The sequence below is a fragment of the Oncorhynchus masou genome, chromosome 18, assembly GCF_036934945.1.
Source record: "Oncorhynchus masou masou isolate Uvic2021 chromosome 18, UVic_Omas_1.1, whole genome shotgun sequence".
NCBI lineage: Eukaryota > Metazoa > Chordata > Actinopteri > Salmoniformes > Salmonidae > Oncorhynchus > Oncorhynchus masou.
In genome coordinates, this window is record NC_088229.1 from 40,417,152 (window position 1) to 40,432,310 (window position 15,159).

General features: G+C 43.5%; 1 protein-coding gene across 1 annotated transcript; it reads left to right on the top strand.

The window, feature by feature from the left end:
• The first annotated feature begins 1,770 nt into the window (after positions 1–1,770).
• LOC135504592 (high affinity immunoglobulin gamma Fc receptor I-like) lies at positions 1,771–11,851 on the top strand. Its single transcript, XM_064923309.1, has 9 exons — positions 1,771–1,857; positions 6,177–6,221; positions 7,301–7,576; positions 8,251–8,493; positions 8,632–8,889; positions 9,196–9,453; positions 9,524–9,637; positions 10,230–10,272; positions 10,830–11,851. The coding sequence occupies exons 1-9, from the start codon at positions 1,833–1,835 to the stop codon at positions 10,840–10,842; spliced, it is 1,275 nt and encodes a 424-aa protein (XP_064779381.1). The 5' UTR covers positions 1,771–1,832; the 3' UTR covers positions 10,843–11,851.
• The last annotated feature ends 3,308 nt before the right edge of the window (positions 11,852–15,159 follow it).

A 15,159-nucleotide genomic window follows, 5' to 3' on the forward strand; every position in this document is an offset into this window, starting at 1 on the left:
TTTTCCGCTTGGGTAGGTCTCCCTTCTGACAGAAGCATTATATGTGTGTGTGATAATGTTAGTCTAGTGCAGGGTTGTGGGCTCATTATAACTACAGATATATACTGTACTTGTAGTGTTGCACGGTATACAGATACCCCTCACCTGCATCTCTCAGCATCCCATACCAGCCCCACTAACGTGCTTCTCTCAGCATCCCATACCAGCCCCACTAACGTGCTTCTCTCAGCATCCCATACCAGCCCCACTAGCGTGCTTCTCTCAGCATCCCATACCAGCCCTACTAACGTGCTTCTCTCAGCATCCCATACCAGCCCCACTAACGTGCTTCCCTCAGCATCCCATACCAGCCCCACTAACGTGCTTCTCTCAGCATCCCATACCAGCCCCACTCACCTGCTTCTCTCAGCATCCCATACCAGCCCCACTAACGTGCTTCTCTCAGCATCCCATACCAGCCCCACTAACGTGCTTCTCTCAGCATCCCATACCAGCCCCACTAACGTGCTTCTCTCAGCATCCCATACCAGCCCCACTAACGTGCTTCTCTCAGCATCCCATACCAGCCCCCTCTTCACGCACGTCCATTTCTCCGTCAGTTTAAAAATATATATAATTTTGCCGTTTAGGCCGAGCGGAGATGCAGATCCTGATGAGTCTTCTATTGTTAGATTTGTAAATTTGTTACAGCGCAATTGTACATTGTACAATTTCATTGCCTGTTATAACCAAGAGCACATACCAGGCTGAGTAGACTCAGACTCTGAATGGCAGAGAGTGAAAATGGAGCGCCGCTTCGCGACAGGCATGCTTGCAGCTTTACAGCAAAGGAAACGGCTTGTCTCTAGCCGAAATGGAGATGCCTTTTTTCTTTCTATCGGGATTCGCTCACATTTTGGGTTATAAAATTGCAAGCAGATAGGCCTATATGTGAAAAAAGATAGAAACTGCTCCTTATAAATTATATTGTGTAGACATACAGTAAGACTTATTATTCTTGAAGCTACCAAACATATGATATATGGGATGACTTATTTCTCTATTGATTGGATTTTCTTGAGGTTTGTTGTTTCTTGTGGTCTGTTTGTGTCTCAGAAGAGCAGATCCTTAATAATGCTCACCTTATAGAAACAAATTATTAGTCGATTACACTAGTACTGATGCATAGTGCTAGGGATCCCAAGTGGAAAAGCAGTCAAAGGCATCTGCATCTCAGGGCAAGAGGCGTCACTACAGTACCTTGTTCAAATCTAGGCCCAAGTCCCATAGGTGTCCCATAGGTGTTTAATTGGCCCCGGGTGTACATTGTAAATAAGAATTTGTTCTTAACTGACTTGCCTAGTTAAATAAAGTTTTTTTTTTCTTAAATGTGCTGACACTCACTCCGCAGTAGTTGGGAAAGGTATCACACATACTGACTCAGGGTAGCAGGGGAACGGGTAGGAGGCCCAGACAATGATAATGATGTTTCTAATACCTCTGTAACGAATTGCTGTGCTGTAAACATAGGCTTGAAAAATAATACAAGTACAAATAAAACAGGATATAACCAGTATCCCCACAAGGAAAGATGACAATGGTGATGATGAAGATGATAGTAGTTCAGCTAACTCTGTCTCAGAGAGGGGTGAGGTGACAGAGGATGTGGTTAACATCAGCTAAAAACAGTAGGCCAGGTAGTGTGTGTGTGTGTGTGTCTCTCTCTCTTTCCATCTCTCTTGCACCTATTCTCATCTCAAAGTCTTGGTCTGAGTAGACAGGAAGTGGAGTTGAAGGGCACAGGCTATAATTGACAATATAGTTTAGAGAGTGTTAGTGACCGACACGTCGAAATGGAACGCACCTATCTTCTACCTTGTGAGTCCCTTTATTGTTTGATATCTACTGCACAGTGCCCTCCTTAAGTTTGGCTCTTTTTTGAAATTATACAATTATGAGGTTAGAGTGCAAACTGTCGGCTTTAATTTGAGGGTATTTTCATCCATATTGGCTAAACCGTTTAGAAATTACAGCAGTTTTTGTACATAGTCCCCCTAAAAAAAATGTGTGGGGTAGATCAGCTTTAGGAGTGTGGTGGAGTGCTGCATCAGATCACCCGACCTCAACCCAATTGAGATGGTTTGGGATGAGTTGGTCCGCAGAGTGAAGGAAAAGCAACCAACAAGTGCTCAAAATATGTGGTAACTCCTTCAAGACTGTTGGAAAAGCATTCCTCGTGAAGCTGGTTGAGAGAATTCCAAGAGTGTGCAAAGCTGTCATCAAGGCAAAAGGGTGGCTACTTTGAAGAGTCTCAAATATAAAATATATTTTGTTTTGTTTACTACATGATTCCATATGTGTTATTTCATACAATGTAGAAAATAGTCTAAATAAAGTAAAACCCTTGAATGAGTAGGTATGTCCAAACTTTTGACTGGTACTGTATATATATATTTTTTATATTTTATAATATATTTTCCTTTACGATTTCCCCCTAACCCTACCTCCCCTAATTGAAGTAAACTAATGGACAACAATACTTAGGCTTCTACTTCCAGCTTATTCATACTATATACATTTTACGGACATGGTACACAGACAGGGGACATTGTATATTAGTTTTATATCTATTTTTAAAGTGCTAACCTCCCCTGTTATTGTAATGGAGCTAGGTTAGCATGTTTTGGGGATACGATATTTGTAAGTCTGTAACTTTCTCACTCATCATTATTCACGATTCATTCAGGACTCTCCATAATCATGGTAACATACACATTAATGTAAAAGTGTTTCTAAACATATTCTATTTACAATAAAAGGGACGAAAAAATGACACAATACATTATTTACCATTAATTTCTATCGGGCACATAATACTCTGAAACACAAGCCAAACAAACAGCAAATGCATCCAACAAGTTTGTAGAGTCACAAGCTTGACTTAATCATTGCATGCTTGGAATATGGGACCAAATACTAAACTTTGGACTACTTTAATACACATGCACTGAGTGTACAAAACATTAAGAACACCTGCTCTTTCCATGACATTGACTGGCCAGGTGGCTGAATCCAGCTGACCACTTAAATCAGTGTAGATGAAGGGGAGGAGAAAGGTTATTAAAGAAGGATTTTATGACAATTGAGACATTTTGAAAAATATTTTTAAATACAAACATACAGTCAATAATACAGTAGAAAAAGTATATATACAGTGTTTGCAAATGAGGTTAGATAAGGGAGGTAAGGCAATACATAGGCCATGGTGGCAAAGTAATTACAATATAGCAATAAAACACTGGAATGGTAGATGTGCAGAAGATGAATGTGCAAGTGGAGATACTGGGGTGCAAAGGAGCAAGATAAATAAATACAGTATGGGGATGAGGTAGTTGGATGGGTCATTTACAGATGGCTATGTGCAGGTGCAGTGATATGTGAGCTGCTCTGACAGCTGGTGCTTAAAGCTAGTGAGGGAGATAAGTCTCCAGCTTCAGTGATTTTGCAGTTTGTTCCAGTCATTGGCAACAAAGAACTGGAAGGAAAGGCGGCCAAAGGAGTAATTGGCTTTGGGGATGACCAGTGAGATATACCTGCTGCAGCGACATGGATTGTATATGTGTACCATTCAGAGAGTAAATAGGCAAGATTAAAGATTTAAGGTCCTTTGAACGGGGTATGGTAGTAGGTGCCAGGCGCACCGATTTGTGTCAAGAACTGCTATGCTGCTGGGTTTTTCACGCTCAACAGTTTGCGCTGTGTATCAAGAATGGTCCACCACCCAAAGGAACTCCAGCCAACTTAACACAACTGTGGGAAGCATTGGAGTTAACATGGGCCAGTTCAATATTAGGAAGGTATTCTTAATGTTTGGTATACTCAGTGAATACAGTGTAAGTGAATTTGTCCTAATACTTTTGGTCCCCTAAAATGTAAAACAAGAAGTGCTGTAATTCCTAAACAGTTTGCTTGATATGGATGAAAATACCCTGAAATTAAAGCTGAATGTATGCACTTTTACCTCATAGTCATTGTATTATTTAAATGTATTATTTCACAATAATTCCGGGGGGCACAGCATATGGTTTAATATCCAGTGCTTGATTTTAGCAGGCGCTCACCGGAACTGAGTACTGGCACCTCAAATGTTTTATTGCTTGAGTCCCTGCAGATTTATAGATATCACGCTCATCATAATGATTGGACCAAGATGCAGCGTGGTATGTTTCCATCCTTTATTTTGGAAATTAAAACTTCAAAGAACCAAACAACAAAATGAACAAGCGAAACGTGAAGCTTGACTAATGCTCACAGGCAATAATAGACAAGATCCCACCAAGCACAAATGGAAAATGGCTACCCAAATATGATCCCCAATCAGAGACAACGATAAACAGCTGCCTCTGATTGGGAAACTCCGGACCGTCGCCGGGAGTTCCGGACTGCGGAACATCGCCGGAAGCTCTGGACTGGGAACTGTCGCCGGAAGAACTGGACCGTAAGTCGTCGCCGGGGACACCGGACCGTAGGTCATCGCCGGAAACTCCGGGCAGTAGGTTGTGAACTTCGGAGTCGCCGTTGATCCTCCATCGCTGTCTTCGCTGCCTCCGTCTTATCTCCTGCCATAATTTCTTCCCACGTCCATGATGTCCTCCACTCCTTTTTCTCCCGGGCCCAGGATGTCTGCTCTCCGCAATTTGCCAGGTGAAAGTGGACATCCAGCCAGAACGGGTTGTGCCAGCTCTGCGCTCGAGACTGCCAGTGCGCCTCCACAGCCTAGTGTATCCGGTGCCTCGGCAAGAAGAAGCCTCCTGTATGTCTTCCCAGCCTGGTGAGTCCTGTGCCTGCTCCCAAAGCTAGGCCTCCTGTGTACCTCTCCACTCCAGAGACGGCTTCCCGAGACGGCCTCCAGCCCGGCGCCTCCAGAGACGGCCTCCAGCCCTGAGCCTCCAGAGACGGCCTCAAGCCCGGAGCCTCCAGAGACGACCTCCAGCCACCCAGACCCTCCCCTATGGGTTCAGGTTTTGCGGCCGGAGTCCGCACCTTTGGGGAGGGGGGGGGGTACTAATTGAGAACCATACCCGGCCAAAACATAGAAATACAAAATCATAGAATGCCCACCCCAAATCACACCCTGACCAAACCAAATTGAGACATTAAAAGGGTCTCTAGGTCAGGGCGTGATTTGGGGTGGGCATTCTATGATTTTGTATTTCTATGTTTTGGCCGGGTATGGTTATCAATTAGGGACAGCTGTCAATCGTTGTCTCTGATTGGGAACCATACTTAGGTAAACCTTTTTCCCTCCTTTCTTTGTGGGAAGTTGACTTTGTTTATGGCACACAGCCTTTAGCTTCATGGATTGTTTTGTAGTGTTTATTGTTTTGTTCAATGTCTTTTCTAATAAAAAGAGAATATACGTTCACCACGCTGCACCTTGGTCCTCTTCATTCAACGGACATGACAATAAACAGCTCTCTATGGTCAGGGCGTGACAATAGAATATTTGCTCAAAAGTACTGAGCAGTTCCTGCACCATAAACAGTACCGGCACCAAAAATGACTACCGACACCTGTTTTAGTTCAAGTCAAGCACTGTTAATATCTATATGGTTTAATATATGTATAGTTTAGTATCTGTATGGTTGAATGCAGTATCTGTATGGTTAAATAGCCAGCAGCATACCACCCTGCATACCACTGCTGGCTTGCTTCTGAAGCTAAGCAGGTTTGGTCCTGGCCAGTTCATGGATGGGAGACCAGATGCTGCTGGGAGTGGTATTGGAGGGCCAGTAGGAGGCAATCTTCCCTCTGGTCTAAAAAAAAATATCCCAGTGACCCAGGGCAGACACTGCCCTGTGTAGGGTGCCGTCTTTTGGCTGGGACGTTAAACGGGTGTCCTGACTCTCTGAGGTCATTAAAGATCCCATGACACTTATCGTAAGAGTAGGGGTGTTAACCCTGGTGTCCTGGCTAAATTCCCAATCTGGCCCTCAAACGGTCACCTAATAATCCCCAGTTTACAATTGGCTCATTCATCCCCTGTAACTACTCCCCAGGTCGTTGCTGCAAATGAGAACGTGTTCTCAGTCAACTTACCTGGTAAAATAACAGATAAATAAAAGTATCTGTATGGTTGAATACAGTATCTGTATGGTTGAATATGAGTATGTGTGATAGTTCTCTATGTGTTTCAGTGATGTTGACTACACTGGTATACTCTAGCCTCGGTCACAGGGGAGGTGAGTACATTTCTGTTTATTCATCACAATTGCTCTATTTTCACCTCCCTTTTCTCTCTCTCTCTCTTCCTCATTTTATTGCCTCCATCTTAAAGCCGATTTATGCTTGATCCGAAAATGTGGTCCGAGGATTCGTATGGAGTGTGTGACGCAATTGCTGAACCTCCAGACGCATGCTGAGGCCAAATTGAGCTCTGTACCTCATCGCTGTGCGCCTCTCAAATGTGGTAACAATGTGGAGGGATCCATATAGGTCCACATTGACATGATTGCTTGACAGTTGGTGGGGGCGGGAGATCCAGTATAAACACAAACTCACCTCCTTGACAAACTTCCTTCACGACGACTCTGCGCTGCTCGGCGACACTCAATAGGCATGAAAGTCCTGACGTCTGCCGAGGCTCCATCGCAGTCAATGCTGTACGGCCGCTACAGACGTCGGATTGACCATGCAGAGCCTTTTATTAAATTCACATATTGTGTTTGATCATGTTAGTACAGGCCCCAAATGTATCAAGTGTTTCAGAGTAGAAGTGAGGATCTATGTTCAGCCCCCCCCCCCTGTCCATGTAATCTTATTCATTATGAACTAAAATACAAAACTGGTCTCAGGTCAGCACACGTACATGCTTGATACGACTTTTGCACCAGCTGTGGTCTTTTGTGTTTTCCTGGCTTGTGGTTTGGAGGCCTGGGGCTTTCTGAGACCCTGCTGCTTCTATAGCGAGTGTATCCCAAATGCACCCAGTGCACTACTTTGGACCAGAGCCCCATGGGCCTTGGTCAAAAGTAGTGCACACATAGGGAACAGGGTGCCATTTGGAGCCCAAATGAGTTTGGTCTCACTTCTCATGAAGCAATGGCCACTGCAGAAGACCACAGAAGCACCTACCACAGAAGCAATGATTAGGGCCTACAGACAGATCTCCGTTCAATTTGAGTCTGTCTCTCTGAGCTGTGAGGTTTAGGGGAGTTCTACTGGATGGAAACTGTAGATACACGTTAAAAAACACATTTGGAATTGTAATCTTATGTACAATGTGTATGTCTGTCTGTCCTTCTCTCTCTCTCTCGCTCAGGTCGGTCTCCTTCAGCCTCTCTGAGCATCAGTCCCGACAGATCTCAGTTCCTTGAATATATGTCTTTTTCTCTGAGCTGTGAGGTTCAGGGGAGTTCTACTGGATGGAGACTGAAGAGATACACAGCGACTGTGAAACCGTCAGAGTCTGGAGTCGACTGGGGGTTCAATCAATCCAACTACGTCATCAAGACAGCTAAAACATCAGACAGTGGAGTGTACTGGTGTGAGTCTGGGTCTGGAGAACACAGCAATGCTGTCAACATCACAGTACACGGTACGTCCAGATAGATACACAATAAACTAGAACCTACATATTCAACTGGCGGACTGCGGAACGGATCCGGACCCAGAATGGGGTCAATACAGACCGCAGGCCCCCAAAAAAGGACACAATTTTTTACATGGTCGGGCTTCGGCCCCTGGTATCATATAAACACACATAAGACATGGAAGAGTGCATAGAATTGCAGGAAAACAGAAACAGAAAATCTCTGCCCCATGCAAAATGTGGAGAAGCCTGTTTTCTCTCTGCCAACAAGAGGGGTATGAACAGTTTGAGGTCGCATGGGTTGCGAGGTGGAGGTTTGTTACAATGCCAATATCCATCTGGACCTTTTACCACCTAGGAAATGGTGGGACCTTCTCAAATAGTACCTGAGTACCCCTCGACTAGAACCTTCAAGCGCAACACTGGACCTCGAAGCCAGTTCCATTGTATTTTTTTCATTTTCCCCCCCCCCTCTGATCAGGGACTGATTTAGACCTGGGACACCAGTTGTGTGCAATTAATTATCGGGTAGAGGTGAAAACCAGCAGGCTCTGGGCCTCGTAGGGTAAGAGTTGAATAGCCCTGGACTAGAAGCTATCACTATACCATTGTCTGTAAATTATGTTACAATATCATTTTATTCGGATTATCTGATGATGTTATAATTGTCCTGCGTACAGGTGGCGCTGTGAACTTGGAGAGCCCCGCCCTTCCTGTGACTGAGGATGATTCTGTGACTCTGCGCTGCAAATATCAGGCAACTCCCGCTGAACTCACAGCTGATTTCTACAAAGATGGATACCTCATCAGGACTGAGACGACAGGAGAGATGACCATCCCTGCAGTATCCAAGTCAGATGAAGGGCTCTACAAGTGTAACAACTCTGAAGGAGAATCACCAGAGAACTGGATGACTGTGAAAGGTGAGTCAAATAAAATCACATGCAGAATTATAATATATATTTTTAAAATCGTATATTTCTTATTTTGGTTTAGTTCATATAAATGTGAAGCCATTTTGTATGTGTAATGTGTCCTGTCTTTCTCTCCCTCTCTCTCAGGTTGGTCTTCTGCCTCCCTGAGTATCAGTCCCGACAGATCTCAGTTCCTTGAATACAAGTCTGTCTCTCTGAGCTGTGAGGTTCAGGCGAGCGCTGCTGGATGGAGACTGAAGAGGTACACAGTGACTGGAGTCGACTGGGGGTTCAATCACGGTTCCAGCTACGTCATCAAGACAGCCAAAACATCAGACAGTGGAGTGTACTGGTGTGAGTCTCGGTCTGGACAATGCAGCAATGCTGTCAACTTCACAGTACACGGTACGCCCACAGATAAATATTTACATGAGTGTTTATTGCCTTTGCAGTACCTACATTAGCGTATTATTTTAGGTCAAATAGCTCATCCAGTTATTTATCAATCCATTCCTGGGGGACCCACAGGGTGTGCACATTTTTGTTCCAGCCCAACACTAACAGAACTGATACAACCAATCTAGGGCTTGGTGCTTGCTTAATTAGTTAAATCGGTGTGTTTTGCAGGACTAGAGAAGAAAAGAAAATGCACACCCTAGGGGTTCCCCAGCAATGGATTGATAAACACTGACTAACCTTTCATTCGTACAGGTGGCGCTGTGATCCTGGAGAGCCCCGCCCTTCCTGTAACTGAAGGAGATTCCGTGACTCTGCGCTGCAGACATGAAGACAAGAAAACGAAGGACACGTCCTCAAACCTCACAGCTGATTTCTACAAAGATGGCTCCCTCATCAGGACTGAGACGACAGGAGAGATGACCATCCCTGCAGTATCCAAGTCAAATGAAGGGCTCTACAAGTGTAACAACTCTGAAGGAGAATCACCAGAGAGCTGGATGACTGTGACAGGTGTGTGTGTGTGCGCACATGCGTGCATAGAAGTATTTTTTTAATTGTGTAATTCTCTTTCTCGGCCCAGGGCCTGTGTGCTCCATCTCTCTGCCCAGGCTGCTGTGTAGTCTACTGGTGGTGTCTCCCTACCTGCTGGTGACCATTGTACTGCTGGTGGAATTCCGTAGGCGCCGTGCTCAAGGTGAGGACCCTCAACCATTATATGGTGTATACATTTACAATTTGTAACAGCCTTCTATTGTGATTCATGAGTGTTGAGCATTGAACCTTGCTTTAAAGTGTTCATAACTAGCTCTGATTGAACCATGTTGTAAAGTGTTGATATCTAGCTCTGATTGAGTCATGTTGTAAAGTGTTGATATCTAGCTCTCGTTCAAACCTGTTGTAAAGTTTTGATAACTAGCTCTGATTGAGTCATGTTGTAGTGTTGATATCTAGCTCTCATTCAAACCTGTTGTAAAGTGTTAATAACTAGCTCTGATTGAGTCATGTTGTAAAGTGTTGATATCTAGCTCTCATTCAAACCTGTTGTAAAGTGTTAATAACTCGCTCTGATTGAGTCATGTTGTAAAGTGTTGATATCTAGCTCTCATTCAAACCTGTTGTAAAGTGTTAATAACTAGCTCTGATTGAGTCATGTTGTAAAGTGTTGATATCTAGCTCTCGTTCAAACCTGTTGTAAAGTGTTGATAACTAGCTCTGATTGAACCATGTTGTAAAATGTTGATAACTAGCTCTGAGCCATGTTGTAAAGTGTTGATAACTATGTTTAGGGGAAGACCAGGGAACCCAGGAAGACACACCAAGACCAACCAGGTGACAGTCTCTACCTTTCAATAATAAAAACTAATTTAGCACAGGTATTCTGAACTGAATGTGGAACTGGTTTAATGTGGCTGAGGCCAACACCACTCAGGTGAGTTTCTCTACCCTATACCATTACTGAACATAGGTAACACTGAATGCAGGTTAGTCCAATCAGCCACTCTTTCAACTCCTGCTATTTAGGCCTTCTAGTGCTTGGGACTGTGTGTGCTGCACACTAGCTGTTGCATATATAGAGATGACTATGCAATAAGGCCCGAGGAGGTTCTGGACAGCCCTTAGCCGTAGGGTTATTGCTATTATAAACTGGTTACCAATGTAATTACAGTAGTTAAAATAAACGTTTTGTCATACCCGTGGTATATGGCCTGACATACCACAGCTGTCAGCCAATCAGCATTCAGGGCTCGAACCACCCAGTTTAGAATTGTTATTAATGTACTGTATATGAAAGTATACACAGCCGAGTGTGGTGTTTGAGTAAATGTGATTTGAGTATTTTATTCAATCTAATGTCACAGACATGTCCCCTTGTGTTTGTTGAGCAGGTCAGCATGTTGAAGAGTGAGCTCACCGGATCACCATAACAATGGAACGCACAGACTTCTAATCCGGAACTGTGACACACTGTTGTTTCTTAGCTTTTAGCTTTGCATGCTGGTACAATAGTGCCAATTTATAAATGTGATTTGTGAACTATATCCTTTTTTTTGTTTACTATATCTTTAAGAAATGTATGCAAAATAATTTCTATGTTTTACTGTTTTAATCCATGTTTTATGGGGAATTAGTAGATTTTTATCTGGATTCATCTATATCATTTTCTTGGTGCACTTCGTGTTAATTCAGGTGCTATGACATTATAATCAATCAATTGTAAATGTCCTAATTTTTCATCGCTATACACACAACACAGATTTAGTGTACACTACTTTAATGTAGACATATTATTAATGTTCTGGTACTTATACAATGTTTATTTACATGTGTCTAGAGTAGAAAACAAAACAAGTCAAGATATCTTCATTGTTAAGCAATAACTAATGACACATTTCCTCAGCAAACCCGTGTTTTGTACATTTTCTTTCATTTTGGTTACATATGGCATACAAATGTAATGCACCTGGGGAATCCGAATGTCTTTGGAACATCCTGCGAGGTTCATCCATGAGTTAAAGGGGAGAGGTGGATGCAGTTTTTCTCCCTCCATCACTCTCTCTCTCCAGCCACCACTCTTGCCCTTGGCATGTAATGGCGCCTCTCTGTGAAAGTGCAAACACCTACAGTACATGATGCACACTGCAGGGAGAAAGGTAACAGAATGGACTGATGAGGCAGGAGGCAGGAGTTATCACATGGAGTATAGCTCCTTCTGCTGGAGAAAAGTTAGACTAGAAATTCAACTTTTTATTTAACTAGGCAAGTCAGTTAAGAACAAATTCTTATTTTCAATGACGGCCTAAGAACAGTGGGTTAACTGCCTTGTTCAGGGGCAGAACGACAGATTTTTACCTTGTCAGCTCGGGGATTGGATCTTGTAACCTTCTGGTTACTAGTCCAATGCTCTAACCACTAGGCTATCTGCTGCCCCAACTAACATGGAGGTGATAAATCAAAGTAACCTGTAGTGGGTGCAGTACCCAATGATGTGCTATATACACATCAGAGGGGATTTGATTATCTGGTAAGGGTTTCCCCGGTGGGAGGAGTTTGCACCAGGTGAAAAGTGATTGCATTAGTTTTGGAACCAGGCTACGTTAACGGGCGTGAGCCAGATGCCCCGTTTTGGTCAACGGCGACTCAAAACAAAAGTAAAGTACGTTAAGCACATGGAGTAATGAGTAGTATTCTGTGTTTTCACACAGGGCCTGATGACTGAAGGGGCTGAAGCCCCGGGGCCAAAGCCAGTCAGGGGTCCTTGAGGCAGAAAAAATGCAAATGTGATATATTTGTAGTTTTTTTTGTGCAACCGCCTATCACAGGAACACGCTCTCAATAAGTGTAGATACCTCCTCTCCTCCCCCATCTGATTAGCAGAGTGGCAGCAGGAGGCTATGGGGCCCACCTGAGTAACTATGGGGCCCTGCCTTGGTTGGGTAACTGATTAAGAAAAATATGATTTAACTGCATAATAAATAAATACGAGCACGCGACTGGTAAATTGTGTGAGACGTGTCGATTTATAATCCAATCAGAAAACTTAACTAATTATGGCACCAGTACGCAACGCAGTTTTCGTTGTCTACCGTGACCGTGCAAGAAAAAATATATATTCCTAGATATGGTGGGAAAACATTAGAGTGGCCTGAGCGGGGCCCCGAAAAATTAATTCCAGAAAAGTGGGAGCAAGAATTTAGACAGAAAGAGATCAGCAATGGGACAGGAAAGACCACTGAACCATTTGACTCTTATGGATCTTCAGAGTGATGTACTCAGGAGACTTGATTTCAAGGACATCGTTGCAGATTTTGCTGCTCAGAAAACAAGGAGGAAATGCTTTGAAGGTAAGCCATTTCACTTTCTGTAAAAATGCACTGCAATAGCCCTAATGCTCGCCCGCGGGAGAGGCTTTGTCCAGCTGGTGGGTGCTGAAATGGCAGAGGCTGCGCTCCTGTTTTCTTTGCGATGGCTCGTGAACAGTTGCAGTAACTGTCCTGTTGTCCTCAGTCAATAGTGTGAACATGCTGTGTATGCGTGCCATGCCAATACCTAGGCCCTATTTCATTCATTTATTTTCGAGAAGAGATGCTTATAATCCCACGCCTTAATCACAGTCAACAACACACATACATTTTATAGGAAGAATATAATGCTATAAAATATTTCTATTTATGGGCTTAAAAAAAACAAAGCTCCGGGGCATAAGATTTGTTAATCCGACCCTATTTTCACCTGTAAAAGTGGTTGTTTTTGGCTTTATCTGCCTTCCAAATGAACATACACCACATTCGGAAATTCAGACCCCTTGACTTTTTCCACATCTTTTACATTACTGCCTTATTCTAAAATTGATTAAATTGTTTTCCCCCCCTCATCAATCTACACACAATACCCCTTCATGACAAAGCAAAAACGGTCATTTAAAATAATAAAAATAATTCAAATGTATCTAAAAAAAACAGGAAACATTACATTTACATAAGTATTCAGACCCTTTACTCTGTACTTTGTTGAAGCAACTATGGCAGCGGTTAAAGCCTCGAGTCTGCTTGAGTATGACGTTGCAAGCTTGGTACACCTGTATTTCCTCCTTCCAGACTCACATTAAGCATCTCCAATCCAAAATAAATCTAGAATCGGCATCCTAATTCACAACAAAGCCTCCTTCACTACCGATCCTTGACTTCGGCGATGTAATTTACAAAATAGCCCCCAAAACTCTACTCAGCAAACTTGATTTAGTCTATCACAGTGCCATCAGTTTTATCACCAAAACCCCATACACTACCCACCACTGCGACCTGTATGCTCTTGTTGGCTGGCCCTCACTACATATCCATCGCCAAACCTACTGACTCCAGGTCATCTAAGTCTTCGATAGGTAAAGCCCACTGGTATCTCAGCTCACTGGTCACCATAGCAACACCCACCCGTAGCACCTTTGGCTGCCTTTCCTTCCAGTTCTCTGCCTCCAATGACTAGAACAAATTGCAAAAATCTCTGAAGCTGGAGTCTTATATCTCCCTCGCTGACTTTAAGCATCAGCTGTCAGAGCAGCTTACCGATCACTATACCTGTACACAGCCAATCTGTACATTTTACACCAGACTACCTCATCCCCATATTATTACTTACCCTCTTGCTCTTTTGCACCCCAGTATCTCTACTTGCACATCATCATCTGTACATATATCACTCCAGTATTAATGCTAAATTGTAAATATTTTCGCCTCTATGGCCTATTTATTGCCTGCCTCCCTACTCTTCTACATTTGCATACACTGTACATTTCTCTTTCTTTTGTGTTATTGACTGTACATTTGTTTATGTGTAACTCTGTGTTGTTGTTTTTGTCGCGCAGCTTTGATTTATCTTGGCCAGGTAGCAGTTGTAAATGAGAACTTGTTCTCAACTGGCCCACCTGGTTAAATAAAGGTGAAATAAAACAAATAAAAACATATTTGGGGAGTTTCTCACATTCTTCTCTGCAGATCCTCTCAAGCTCTATCAGGTTGGATGGGGAGCGTTGCTGCACAGCTATTTTCAGGTCTTTCTAGAGATGCTCGATCGCGTTCACATCCGGGCTCTGGCTAGGGCCCTCAAGGACATTCAGAGACTTGTCCCCGAAGCCACTCCTGCTTTGTCTTGGCTGTGTGCTTCGGGTCGTTGTCCTGTTGGAAGGTGAACCTTCGCCCCAGTCTGTGGTCCTGAGCACTCAGGAGCAGGTTTTCATCAAGGAACTCTCTGTACTTTGCTCCGTTCATCTTTCCCTTGATCCTGACAAGTCTCCCACTCCCTGCCGCTGGAAAACATCCCCACGGCCTGATGCTGCCACCATCAGACCAGAGAATCATGTTTCTCATGGTCTTTAGGTGCCTTTTGGCAAACTCCAAGCGGACTGGCATGTGCCTTTTACTGAGGAGTGGCTTCCGTCTGGTCTATCTACCACGAAGGCCTGGTTGGTGGAGGGCTGAAGAGATTGCAGAGATGGTTGTCCTTCTGGAAGGACAGCTGATATCTCAAAGTGCTGTACAGAAACCCAGCCTAAAACCCCAAACAGCAAACATTAGAAGGCATAATGTTAATGTTACTACTTAGCTTCGGCTGGTGGAGGTCCTGTAGAACCATGTCCAGATAAAGCGACCGGAGTGAAAAAGTTGAATGAAAAAAGTAGAGCAAGGGAAAAATGTAAATATAAAACAGTCATTAAAAAGTAGA

Coding starts and splice junctions, on each gene's coding strand:
- LOC135504592 (XM_064923309.1), top strand. CDS start 1,833: ATGGAACGCACCTATCTTCTACCTT. Junction 6,222..7,300: donor TAGCCTCGGTCACAGGGGAG/GTGAGTACATTT, acceptor TCTCTCGCTCAG/GTCGGTCTCCTTCAGCCTCT. Junction 8,890..9,195: donor TGTCAACTTCACAGTACACG/GTACGCCCACAG, acceptor TCATTCGTACAG/GTGGCGCTGTGATCCTGGAG.